Source organism: Cricetulus griseus (genome assembly GCF_003668045.3).
Source record: "Cricetulus griseus strain 17A/GY chromosome 1 unlocalized genomic scaffold, alternate assembly CriGri-PICRH-1.0 chr1_1, whole genome shotgun sequence".
Classification (NCBI taxonomy): domain Eukaryota; kingdom Metazoa; phylum Chordata; class Mammalia; order Rodentia; family Cricetidae; genus Cricetulus; species Cricetulus griseus.
The window spans coordinates 255,238,186-255,252,670 of NW_023276807.1; the positions used below are offsets into that span (position 1 = coordinate 255,238,186).

The 14,485-nt window shown below is 43.8% G+C and overlaps 1 protein-coding gene across 1 annotated transcript in view; it reads left to right on the forward strand.

Moving 5' to 3' along the window:
- Positions 1–13,190: 13,190 nt before the first annotated feature.
- Positions 13,191–14,485, forward strand: part of Slain1 (SLAIN motif family member 1) — a 50,253-nt gene continuing 48,958 nt past the window's right edge. Inside the window, 2 exon segments of the mRNA XM_027393979.2 lie at positions 13,191–13,546; positions 13,548–13,942. Coding sequence (XP_027249780.2) covers positions 13,367–13,546; positions 13,548–13,942 — 575 coding nt within the window. The 5' untranslated portion in view covers positions 13,191–13,366.

The following is a 14,485-nucleotide window of genomic DNA, read 5'->3' on the forward strand; positions in this document are numbered from 1 at the left end:
CTTGTAGGGAGACTCCCTGGTAACGATGACACCAAACATTGTTAATTATAACTTAACTAAAGAAATCCACAAAACTTGGGGAACCTTTTATATTCGGTTACAAAGAGAGGGTGCGGTGGGCAGAAGCCAAGAGAATAACTAGTACAGGGCAGTGTCGAGAGATGTTCAGTGTTGGATTTCAGTCATTCTCAGTACTGTGGACCAGACCTATTTTCCCCAACAGCGATTCATGAACATGCACACTGAAGAAGGACAATCGAGTCTCCCTCCTTCGTCTTGGTGTCTAGGGCTTTTATTGGAATTTAGTCATGGCAACATGCTGACCTCCTGAATGCCTGACTTTAGTTTCTAGCTCACCTAGGGCTAGAGTGATTTGGAGTTGCCAAAAATTCCTCCCATAAACAATTTGATTAGCATACAACATCTATCTAGCGTGACTTGTGATCCTAGGGAAACCTACACACATTTAGAAGGGTGGATAATCCAAGGGCTTATCCAAGTTACAGTTATGCACATGCAGAGAGGACAGCTGGAGAGGTGGAGAGGGAGAGAGAGCTCTCACCACAATCACAGAGATACTGGCGTGGAAAACCATGTATAAATCAAAGGCACAGGAGCCAGAAAGATGTCGCAGTGTTTGAAGATGCTTGTCACCAATCCTGACAACCTGACTGTGATCCTAGGGTCCCACACTCTAGAAGGACAGAAAGGATTCTTGTAGATTCTTCTATGGAACTCACCTCAGAAAATAAAATGGAGAACACTGTTTGGTGTTAGAACTCAACAAGTAGTGAGGCTGACTGGGCAGTCATCTCCAGGTATCCAATTGTCTATGCGTCCCTATCCCTGGAATTACAAGTGCATTTCACTATGCTCGACTCTCTCTCCCCTCCCCTGTATATTGGGTTCTAGGGATAGAACTCAGGTCCTCATGCTTGCAAAGCTAGCATTTATTGACAGCTCCCCCCCTCCAGTCTTCTTAGTAAGTGACATTGTGAGACACATCAGAGACACATAATCCACACCTCTCATTTTATGTGGTTAGGAACTTATTAGGAATTCTAAAATGTGGTTTTCCCTTTTTTATGTTTGCTAACTAGTGGATACCAATGAAAAGACTCTTCCTATCATCAATTTGGCTTTTATAAAAATTGAATGAAAATTCTGTAGAGTGAGTGTTTTATACTTTATTTATTAGTTTTCTGAAACATACATCAAATCTAATATTCCCCAAAGGTCAAAGGGTCATTTATGCTTAGTAGATGTAAACCATTTTGATGTATTTCAGCTGAAGGTTGTTAACATTTTGGTTCATACTGACATGGTTCCATCTTTGGGTGGTTTAAGCTAATGCAAATTGTCTCTCAAGTCTTTTTTTTTTTTCTTTTTTTTTTTTTTTTACACAATACAACTAGTTTTTGTTAAGAATTTCCAGGGTTATCTACTACATTATTTAGGGATATAAACTACTCTTTCTTTTTCTTTTCTCTTTTGGTGTACATGGTATTTAAAGACAGCAACAAGCCTATGGTTACCTGTTACTACTCAGTTGGTCTATATCCCTAGCCTATTTCAGTCTTTAGTGCTTAAGGTAGGTTTTCTTTTATAAAAAAGGTGGAACAAGTTCATACTGATATAGTAGTTCATTTTGTTGACTCCCCTAAAGTTAAAATCACACATCTCAGTGGCTGATCTTTCTCCGGAGCTCTCAATTATGCAAATGTACTATGCATGTGCTTTCCTTTGCTGTGTGTACAGTTTACAGCTTCAAAGTAACCAACCCACTGCTGCCATCACAGTCTGCTTTCTTCAAGTCAGAACTATCTCTAGGTAAGTGATGGGGTCTGAAATCTAGCTATGGTCTGTCTGTCTGTGTGTATTTTCCTAATTCTGCCTTGTTTTCTTTCATTTGTTTTTGAGACAGAGTCTCATGTAGCCCAGGCTAGCTTCCAACTCACTATGTAGCTAAGGGTTAGCCTTGAACCTTTGATCCTCCTGCCTCCACCTCCCAAGTGGTGGGATTAAAGTCTGTGCTAAGATACCTCACAGCTGATCATTCTTTCTTAGACAAAGACTAAGTGGATGGTTTAGATGTTTTCTTTATGTGGCTTAAGTTCTGGATAAATTTGTTGGAATGCTGTTTTATGTTAGAAGTCCAGCTCTGGAGGAAGGTAGGAGGGTTTTCTCCTCAGAATTAACACCTTTAAATTTAAACAGCTTACCCAAATATATATAGCCATTTCTTATCTCTGCCATGCATTAGCTGGAATGTGAATCCATAGTAGCAGAGAAACAGCCTCTAAATGTGACAAGACTCACAATGAATTGGTCTCCCTCCATGGGAAAGGCACAGGAGGGTTCAGGCTGCACCCGGTTATGCCATGGTGCTGCCCGGTATCCCCCGACAGTTACCATGGCCACTCTGAAGTACTGAAGTAACAGATGGCAAATTTAAAAGAACAGCTTTTAAAAATTTAAAACAAGTCCAAATGTAAACCTCCCTCATCTTCTCCATTCCTTTCTGTGCCAAAAAGACAAAACATCACAAGTATGATTCAGAGTTGCTTATTTTAAAAATATCATTTATCCTAAGTTTTAAAATCCATTACAACTCATATTAAACAGTTTTTAAAAACATCAACCATATATATAATATATATATTTGCTCCTAGCTGATGATCAGGATATAGAGACAAGTGTCACAAGTCTAGGACTTGTAAGAGGCAAGGACAAAGAAATAAGCTACAACCCCTGCCCTCTTTGGTCTACCACATATAAGTCACCACATCAACACACATAGAATTTGTTTTTAGGAGAAAAATATGACATGTAACTTGTTTCTTTTGGTTTTTGAAAAGGGAGAATTACAAAGCCTTGACTGTGTTCTCTCCTCTGAGTGGGAGCAGGCAGGTTGGCCGTGTAGCATCCACTGAGCAGACACTGGAGGCTTATTTTCAGTCATAGCTGAGGGTGAAGGAAGCTCACAGTCAGGTGTTCACTGTGGTGGTGGGGTTACGGTACACTATTTTTTTAAGTAAATGATATGAGAGCTTAGACTTATCAAAATGGCATTCAAATGTCGTATTGTGAATCATGCATAAGCCTTAAGCACAAAACTATAGGAGAACAGAGAAATACAATAATAAAATAACTAGAATGGTCTTCGTTATGGACATGAGCATATGCAGGGACTCTGACATTGGAGGTCCCAGGATGACCCGTTCTGTGACAGAAGCAGCAGAGGCAGTAAGAATACCAGTTTCAGGGCAGAGAGAAGTGGAGAGTCGCTTCTCTGAGCCATTCTCACTTCTCCATGTCACTCTCCCCTCTCCTTCCTTGTGCTCCACTCCAGGAAGGAAAGCCAAAAGAAAGGGAAGGTGCTGACATTTGCTGTCCACATTACAGCCTAGGAGACTGAGTGCCAGAGGAGAAAGATCAGGACATTGTCACCATGATCAAGCCTGCCCAGCAAACCATAAAATCTTAAATATTCCTGATGTCATAGTTGAGTGATATCTATCATTCTACCAGTTCTGTTCCTCTAGAGAACCCTGACTAATACAGATTGTGGTACCAGGAATGGGGTTCAACCCACACAGAATAGGTCCATTGGAACAGTATTCCTTATTAGTAAAGTTATTGTACTGGAAAATAAATGACATTAAATAAAATTAAAATCTTATTTTAGAAGACTTAAGAATAAGTCTACTTAGAGATATCAAAGATATATGCACATACATATATAGATGTTTTGCAGGCACTAAGGGACCATGGGTGCCAGTCCATACTACTATACCAAGAAAACAAAATATTTCATGACAAAACCAGATTTAAACAATACCCATTCACAAATCCAACCTTACAAAAAGTACTAGAAATAAAACTCCAACCCAAGGAGCTACATCCAAAAAGAACACAGGCAATAGATAATCTTACACCAGAAAAACCCAAAGAAGGGAAACACACACACTACCGCCACCACCACCACCAAACCCAAACAATAACAGGAACTAACAGTCTCTTGCCATTAGCAACTCTTACTATCAATGGACTCAATTCACCTGTGAAAAGATGCAGGCTAACAGAATGGATGTGAAAAGAGGATCCATCCTTCCTCAGCATACAAGAAACAAACACCTCAATTTCAACGACAGACATTACTTTGGAGTAAAGAGTTGGGAAAACACCTAATATGCAAGCAGGTGTAGCTATCCTAATATCTAACAAAATAGACTTCAAAGTAAAATTAATCAAAAGAGACTGAGAAGGACATTAATTTTTTAAAAATGATTGAATATTCTAAAGAGACCAAGCTTTTAATGTGTTTGGATTTGTAAAGACTGTGTAACTTTTCAAATTATGTTTTATATTGTGATATTAATGTTAACGTGTCATCTGGGGGATAAATGAGAAAGGAAAGATTCTGATTGAAAAGTGATGTGTTTGTGTATCAAGTTGACAAGGGATCAGTTTTGCTACCTAGTTTTATGTCAATTTGACACAAGCTTGGGTCATCAGATAGGAGGCAGTATCAGTTGAGAAATGTCTTCAAAAGATCATGCTATGGGTAAGCCTGTGATGCATTTTCTTATTTAGTGATTCATGGGGGAGGCCCCAGACCATTGTGAATGAGCTGGTGGTCCTGTGTTCTATTCTAGCACTCGGGAGGCAGAGACAGGCAGATTTCTGTGAGTTCTAGGCCAGCCTGGTCTACAAAGCAAGTTCCAGGACAGGCTCTGAGGCTACACAGAGAAACCCTGTCTTGAAAAAACCAAGCTCCCCCGGAAAAGGAAGCAGGCTAAGCAAGTCATGAGGAGCAAGCCAGTAAGCAGCACCCCTCCATGGCTTCTGTGTCAGCTCCTGCCTCCAGAACACTGCCCTGTTTGAGTTCCTGTCCTGGCTGCCTTCAGTGATGGACTTCAATGTGGAAGTGTAAGCCAAATAAGCCCTTTCCTCCATTTCCTTGTTTTTTGGTCATGGTGTTTTGTTGCAGCAATAGGAACTCCAGCTAAGGCAAGAATGTATTATTGTTTTGTTTTCTCTGTCTTCTGTTTCCTAGTAGCATCTGGGAACTTTCAGATATTCCTTTCCATGTGCTAGCAAAAATGCTTCTAAATATCACCAAAGGAAGTCCAGAGTCTGACAACAGACGCTAACAGCTGGTTGTAAAGCTGTGAAACTCTCCTGTTAGGAATTCTCTCCTGTCACATCTGATTGGCTATCTCTATTTCCCGGAGCCAATAATCTTTGAGCTTCAGTTCTGGTTGGGTAAAGGCGACCATATTTTTGATAAAGCATCTTGTAGCAATCAATACATATTATTTTTTCTGATGACAAGCTATTTCTGAAGATAAAAAGCAAGGACATACTGTCTGTCATACACCGCGTCATAATAGGGATTTGTCTTGAGAAAAGTATTTTATGATGATTCCATCACTGGGAGAGCAGAACAGAAATTAAGATGGCAATGTCATCCCACAACATAATCGTATGGGACCACTATAGTAATGCAGTTCACTGTCGAGCAAAACATCATTGTATAGGGATTGGCTATCCACATTAGTTTTTTTTTCTGTTGCTGTGATAAAACATCATGACCAAAGAAACTTATAGGAAGAAGGGTTTATTTGGCTATAATTTCAGCGAGAAAAGAGTCCGTCATAGTGGGAAAGCATGAAAACAAGCAGCAATCGTGGTGGTTGGAGCAGAAGTTGCTGGCTCACATCTTGACTCATAAGCAGCACTGGAAGACTGAGAAGGGTGCAAGGCATTGGAATCTAAACCCCACCCTCAGCGATATGCTTCCTCCAGCTAGACCACACCTTCCTTCCAAACATAGTCACACAGTACCACTAACTGGGGACCAAGTTCACAAACATCTGAGCCTATGAGGGACATTCTCACTCAAACTACACCATATCCTTAGGCATGATGACACAGACTTTCTGTAACAAGATTATAGTCAGCATCTCTGTGGAGACCAAGACTGCTCCTAGATTATAACTTCAATGCAGACCATCTCTTTATAATCTTATTACTATTCTTTTCTGAAAATAATTATGTGTACAGAGCATGCACACGCCTTTGAACAAACACGGTGCAATGTCTTTGACTCCTGGAACATGATAGCTTGGCAGCCTGCTGCTCTCTTGTCTCTTTGCTGTTTTCCACTGATGTTTTTAGATTCCAAGGGTGATATCCTTGCAGCCATGCCAGCACACAAGGGAGAATGTCAGGAACCACAATCCCGGGAGTGCTGCCTGTCCCATACCACACAGACTTTAAATGACTTTGGCTAGAGTTTGTGATACTTGTATGTAATTGTGATAAGTTGTATAGAAGAGTCTTATAGAAATTCTTTCAATTATCAAAGAGAAGTATCTTTTTTTTTGATGATGTGATGTGGAATACTGCATAACCACTGTCAACTCTCAGCTCCCAACTGAGGCTTAGGTCACAGTATTTTGCTTGTTAAATATGCTATCAGGTCATTTTTTCTTAGGATAGAAAACTAATTCCCTGAGTGAATGAAAATTCTACTACATAGGTTTTTGGGATGAGAGGAACATTTAAGGAAGACATGAGAATAGAGTGTTTTTAAAGTAATACTTTCAAAACCTTAGACTGTGGTGGTAGTATGAATGGCATTTTTCTTTAGCAAGACTCAAATTATGTCAAAGTTGTTTTGTCCTATACTGTTAAACTTTGAAAGAAATTGAACTCTAGTTCCAAGGCACTCTTCTGGCCTCCAAGGGCACCTGTTTACATCACACACTCCAAATAAAAAACAAAGAACGAAACAAAACAACACAAAACCCCTCAAAACTCAAATCAAAACAACCCGCTGAGACCTCACCAAGTTGAAGAATTTCTCTGTGATGTCTTGGACTAACCTAACCCTAACCCTCTATCCCTAACCCTATTATGTCTGTCATGTCCATCCTTTCTTGTCCCTGCTCTCTCCTTCCCCTCATCACTATCTCCTCTTGCCTAGGGCTCCCTTCTGGGTCCCTAGTAGTCCCTCTTTTACTTCCATGCCATTTAGTTCTTACAGATGAAAGAAAAACCACATGGGACTTGTTCTTCTATGTCTATATTACTTTGCTGAACACTGTGCTGGTCACTTCTATCCCCTTTCCTTCAAATTTTGGCACTTTTTTCCTACGGATGAAAAACTCCCCGTTCTGTAAAGGACCACACGAAAGCCATTCCTTTGCTGACAGCCACCTTGGCTGATTGTGTAGCTGGCGATTGTGAACACTGCTGCTTTGTTTATCTTGCAGTAGCTTTAGCTTAGCATAAAGTGTGCATTTTATTAGGGCATTTTATACCCCAGGTCTCATTTTACTCTATTTCTATTCATGCCCTCCACACTGCCCTGGCCTGCCTTTTGTGTCCCCTCTTGCAGATTTTCTTGTCCCCACCAAATAGTGCTCCCTTTAGCTTTCATGTCAGGCGGGTTCCATTCCCTTTCCCTTTTCCCCTTTATCTTAAGATTTCCTTCTCCTTTATCTCATGGTCCTCTTTCTATTTTCATCTCCATCTCCATCTCTCCTTCCCTGCCTCCCTCCCTCCTCTTTCCCCTACACCACACACACACACACACACACACACACACAACACACACACACACACACGCATACACACACACACACACACATACACACACACACCCCAAATACACACACATACACACCATACCACACCAAAGACACACCACACACACCGCATCAAACACACACCACACACACACACCAAATACACGCACATACACACCATACCACACCAAACACACACCACACACACCACATCAAACACACACACACCACACACACACACACACACACACACACACACACCACACATGCACACACTCACTTATTCTGCATATAGAGAGAACACATGGTATTTGGGTATTCACATACTTTAAAGATGCTTTAAGTATGTTGCTATTCTTTGGGGTTTTAGCAGTCTTAGGTACTTATTTTCAAGAAGAGAAAACCCCAGTTCCAAAAAACAAACAAACAAACAAACAAACAAAGAACAACAAAAAAACCAAGAAAGTCTATTTGTTTTAGGCTAAAAAATAAAATTATGATTCTTTTTAAAAGTTTATGAACTTTTATAGTGTTAAGTATCACTTTAATTTAAAACAATTTTATTATATATTTTATATAGTTCTATAAATTATAAGGTAATTTAAAAATTAAAATGCTTTTAAAATATGGTTTAAATAAGGCATTTCCCAAAACAGTATGACACCTAATTGGATTATCATAGGCTGTACTATTGTTTCTTGGGGCATGTTTAAAAGAGGTGTTGGCATTTAACAAATCCTAATGTAGAGATATGAGAAACAGTGCAGAGATGATTTGTGCTATCTTTGCCACACTCTCAGAAGTGAGTATTGGGTGGAGAGTGGAGAACCACTGTATTCCCTCAAGCATCGTGTCTGACTGATAACTTTGTGGATCTTGGAAGCCAGCTGGTTTCTAATCTGCTCTAGTGACCTTCAAAGTTCCAGTAATACTGTCCTGTCCCTTTGTTCAAGGCATCGCTGGCCACTGAGATTTGCACGGGATGATAGTTCTTCAGAGGGCAGGGACTCTGCTGGCTAATTTTTTGTCAACTTGACACAAGTTAGAGTCATCTGAGAGGAGGGAACCTCAATTAAGAAGATGCCTCAAGAAGACTGGGCTTTAGGCAAGCCTGTAGGGCATTTTTCTTCATTAGTAATTGTGGGGGAGAGCCCAGTGCATTGTGAGTAGGGCCATCTCTGGGCTGGTGCTCCTGGGGTAGATAAGAAAGCAGGCTGTGCCAGCCAGTGGGGAGCAAGTCAGGAAGCAGCATTGCTCTGTGGCCTCGCATCAGCTCCTTCTTTCAGGTTCCCACTCTGAGCGGTAGACTGTGGATGCAGAAACAGAAGCCGCCCCAGCCCACTTGCTTTTTGTCATAGTGTTTCATCATAGCAATATTAACCCCAAATAAGCCAGAGACCAAACCAGAAAGCTGTGCCAGGGATTCCTAAGATGTAAGGAGAGATATCATGGCCTAGGGACTTGGACTCTCAGGTATAAGCTTGGTAAGACTGCCTGGGTATGACTCCCACTTAGTGGCCAAGTAAGCATTGGGCTGATTCACCTCCCTGTACTTCAATTTCCTCATTTATGAATAGAATAATAACTACTCTAAGTGTTGTTTGATGATCAGATGAGTTCACATATATGTAATTGGTAAGCACCAATGCCTACTCTTAAGAAAAACTGTATAAAATTCTTTCTCATGACAACGATAGAAGTTGAGTTTTTAAGAAACAAGCAAAGTGATCACAGAGGAAATAATACTAAGAATTTAGTATCTGGGAGGAGCTACACCTTCATTACTTTGTTGAGCAGACACATCCATATCCTGATTAATGGATATCACACTTGTCTTGATGCTTTTGAGCTGGATGAAAGGAACCAGGTGAAGTCGTAGCCTTATTCAAGCTTATAGTGAAAATCACTGTGTTTGGCCACTTCCTATACTGCTGACTTGTATTTTCATCTTTGTACTTGCCACACTGAGTCTGGAGCTATAGTAATTCATCTGTGTCCTTCTTTCCTCACTAGATAAGGTCTTAGAGGAGACACTGTCTTACTCACTTTTTTAAAAATTATATAGTACTGTGACTTAAACATGATAGACATATAATAAGTATTTATTGAAAGGGGCTTTTAAAAGTATATCTTGCCAACAAACAGACAATTATTATCACGGTTACACTACTATAAGCACTACTATATGACTTTACAAGGTGTAATTACATGGCTTTCTCTCATGAATCTAAGTAAGAGTGTTGAGTGAGGTGAAGATAGGCAACCCAAACACAGAGTATTATTGAGGTACTCATTTCTCTCTGTATTATCCCCTTACTTTAAACACAGCACATTTGGTGTAGCAAGTGTTTTTCTAGTTCTATTTGGGTCATGTGTGACATAATAGATTATTGTGAGTCTGCAAGAAGCCTTCTTCTCTTCCCGTGTTGATACTACTTGATAAATGAGGAATATGCAAATAACTAATTAGGTTCTGATCTCAATTCCAGATACAACTTGGGAATTTAGTTATTCATCTTTTTAAAAGAAGTATTGCAATGTTTCTCTGCCATGTGCCAGCCACCCTATGGGGCACGGAGAGACCACACAGGCAGTGGGATGGACAGCATTCTACTCTTCCCTGTGGGTAGCAGGCTTTCCAGTAGGAGGCAGACCCACTGAAGTACTGTCCTCAGAATCAACTTCAAAATGCAGGTGGAGATCCTTGATCTCTGTTTTACATTTTAGGTAACTTTTCACTTCTTGAGGTAATTGGATCCAAGGTAGTGATTTTATGCAGTATAAAAAGAGGAGTCATTGGGCCAGTAGAAACTATGGAGAACTGCTGTTGTATTCATGAGTAAACTTGGGCAAGTAATCCAACAGTCAGGGTGTCTCTAGATTTTTTTTTAAAGGAATTCTATTCATATTGTGCTCTGTCTTATTTAGGATTGCTATTGCTGTGATGAAACATCAGCACCAACAGCAACTTGGGGGAGGATGCGGTTTATTTGGCTTACACTTCCACATCACTTACTAACTTGCTCAGCCTGCTTCCTTATAGAAACCGGGATGCCACCAGCCCAGAGTGGCTTCACACACAATGAGCTGGGCCCTCGCATAACAGCCACTTAGAAAATGCTCTACAGGCTTGCCAACAGCCCAATCTTATGGAGCCATTTTCTCAATTGAGCCCCCCCTCCATGACTATAGCATGTGTCAAATTGACATAAACAAGCCCAGCACAAGCTGTTTCTGCAATTTTGTTGCTGGATAGGTGATTGCACTAATGATTGATAGCTGTAGGTACTATTAGAGTTACAGGTGACTAAGCTAATTTTAGTTTTTTAAAAGTAACTTCAGTGACCTTGTGTGATTTTAAAGTGTGATGAATAAGGACTTTATCCAGCTTTGAGTGTTGTGATGTATGGATGTTTCCCATAGTTTTCAAGGAGACATGCATTTCCATGTCATGTCGTCTCTGTAAACTCTGAAACCACCTTTTCATTTCATTTAAAATACTAAAAATAAGTTGAGCAGTTATGTATGCAATTTCTTTCAAACACACAGCTTGAAATTTGCATCAAAATAAAAAAATCAAGACTGCCTAATTAAAACCTTGACACCACCAACCTCTCCAATTATGTGCTAAGGAGGTAGGCACCCTGGGGATACCAACTTAAAATCAGCGTGCATTTTGAGTGCCATTAGCATGTATACATGCACAGTTCTCTGAAGGGAAGAAAAGAGCTCTAGTAGAAAAAAATAGAACATTTCTCTTGAGCATGAATTATTTCACCTTTGAACACCAAGGAGGAACCAAGCCTGCAGAACCCCTAACACAATGTTGCCCCTCTTTTCTGTGCTTAAAATTTCAAGTATGCTTTCCTGTACAAGGAGAAATTTTTACAGTAATTGTCACTTAAAAAACAGTTCTACAGTCGGACTTCTGGTTTCTGGGATGTTTTCTAGAGACCATTAAGAGTAAGGGCAGGGCTGCCAATTTCTCTGCTTCTTTGGAGTATATGAATTCTGCAGTAAAAATGACTGCTTTTCTCTACTTGATAGTTCTTGTTGTCTCCACCATCATGTGCTGATTCCCAATTTCTTTGACTGATGTGGAACCCAGCAGCTCTTTGTTCTCATTGTGTCTGTCCTCTCCCTTTCTTTGTGTTTCAGGGATACTGCTGCCCGCATCTGCCACTGAGCATGCGGGAAAAATCCTTCAATAGATTCTTCACTTAGGAGTTTCGATAGTATTAGTCCACTTCTCCAGGTTTTAGTAATAACCAACACACTCAAAAAGATAGAATGAAACTTGGAAAGGTGATGGGAGACACAGGTGGTTGGGGTCTGATGGCGGGCCAGCTGGGAATCCAGGGAGGGAAACTTCAGGGCACTCACTATACACCTAACTTATGCAGCTCTTGCCAGCCAACTTAAATTCAGAACACTCACCTTGCACATACACACACATTTACAGATGGAGTGCACAACTGAGAAGACACAAGTGTTTTTGAGCAGTAAACCACAGGGTCAAGTTAAAAACCACTAGATGCGACATGTGTGATATGTTTTGAGTGACATTTCATCGACGCTGTGTGTACAGTGCCTGAGAGAGGCCCTTCACCAGATGGGATACGGCCTGAGGATGAGAACCAGCGATGTGGATTTTTCTCGAAACAGCGTCAGGCTTCCCTTTGTGTTCAACACACAAAATGCCAAGTCAACATTAACTGAACAAAACGATTCAATTCGTCCGCTTAAAAGCATCTTTTGTTGAAAAATAAATAAAAAGCATGGTTTCCAAGAAGTTAAAAAGAAAAAAAAATAGCAGGTGATATTAGAATCTTCCTCCTTTTGCTCAGGCATGCCCGACTTTAGTAGTGTTAGCTATTTAACAGATGGAGCTCTCTACAAGTTTGCTATATTTCTCCCCGCGCTGACTTTTGTCTGTTGTTCATTTTGCTCGAAAAGCCAGCTTTTAGAGCAGCGTGGAGCACACAGGGGACGCTCGAAGATCTTTTGTCTAGTATGAAAACGCAGCTCTCGTTTAACCGCTGAGAGACTGGTGGAGTTGGTTCAACTGTGGCTGTTTTAGACAGGCTGAAGTGAACACCTGACTGATTAGCAGCTGGCCCTTCTCCCTGTCTTAGGGTAGGGATGTCCCACGTTCCCTCCTCAGCCTTCCCTGCCCCACCATTTTGTTATTCGGTGCTACCTAACACTACTGCCCTTAGCCGCATCTTCTCAAAGCCTTTCTACTCCGAGTCTGTTTTGGGAGTCTCAGCATCCTGCTCCCCCGACCTGCTGTTCCCTGCAGGGAGGGCGGGCAAGCCATTGGCCCAGGGTACCGTTTCTCTTTACCGCAGGCACCTGCTACCACTTCTTTAGACGCCGCCTTCAGCTGTGACCCGAGGCGGGGGCTCTCTAGCCTGAAGCGGGAGGAAGTGCGAGCGGCGGGAAGTTCGGGTCAGGTCCAATCAGGCACCTGGGGGTAGGTGGCGCGGGTGCCTGCGGATGCTCAGGGCGGGTCCCTGCCGCAGGTCCCGCCCCCTCGCCAGAGCCATCCCCGCAGGCTCCGCCCCTCGCGCCCCGCCCCGCCCGGGGGCCGCGGCTAAAACCCGGAGCCGCTAGAGCCGAGCCCAGCCCCGGTGCAGAGCTGCTCGGCTGCCGCCGCCGCTGCCGCCGCCGCGGCCCGAGGCTGGGCCCTGTCTGGTGCTGATGCTGGTAGGAGGGGCGAGCCGGGCCCACGTAGCCTCCTCGCCGCGGCGCTCGGGGCTCCCGCGATGATGGCGGAGCAGGTGAAATGCGCCTCGCCCGGGGCGGGCTCCGGGCCGGTGGTGAACGCCGAGCTGGAGGTGAAGAAGCTGCAGGAGCTGGTGCGCAAGCTGGAGAAGCAGAACGAGCAGCTGCGCAGCCGGGCGGCCAGTGCGGCAGCCGCCCCGCACCTGCTGCTGCTGCCGCCGCGCCGCCGCCGCCGCCTCCGCGCCGCCGCCGCCAGCCGGGGCCTGCAGCCCGCTCAGCCCGCTCGCCCCGCACAGGGCCCCGGCCGCCACGACCTCCCCGGGCCCGGGGGCGCTGGGCCCCGCCTTCCCGGGCACCTACTGCTTGCCCAGCCCCGCGCCCTCCCTGCTCTGCAGCCTGCCGCCCGCAGACGCGCCCTTCGTCTACTCCAAGCCCGCGGCGGCGGCTACGACGGCGGGCTTCTTCGGCGGGGGTGGCAGCCCGGACCCCGGGACCTCGGGGACCCCTCCCGGGGAAGCCCCCGCGCCGCCCTTGCCGCCGCCAACCCTGCTGGACGAGGTGGAGCCGCTGGACCTGGAGAGCCTGGCGGCCTGGAGCGAGGAGGACGGCTGCACCTGGTAGTGACGAGCTCCGCCGCGGGTCCCCCAGACCCGGAGTTCTGAGGCCCAGGACGCCGGGCGGGGCGGGGCGGGGCGTGGGAGGAAGGGGACCCTGCGGCCTAGCAGGTGCCAAGCCCTGAGCGCCCCATGAAGAAGGCAGAAACCGGTTTTCAGATAGCGCCTATTGGTCCCGACTGGGGACTGGGGAGGAACTGCCATCTGCCTTGTGTTCTGCTCTTAGCTGATTACCGGGTCCCAAGCGCCTCGTTAGCCTTAACTGCACAGCTCATGTCATCTTGTCGTGCAGTCAGTCCTGCTTCTTAACCGTGTGTGTGTGTGTGTGTGTGTGTTGGAAGATTTGGCATCTGTCATCCAATGATTAACGGTTCTTTCCTTTCAAATGCTTGTTGCACAGGATTGGTGTGTAGCCCTCCTTGGTAGCATCCTAGGTAGCACCTAGTGATGGGTGACTTCTCAGACATCCGCTCTTACAGTTGACTTGGCCATTATGTATGCCCTCTCTCTGTGTTTTCAGTGATAACCTCTCAGATACTGATTTGG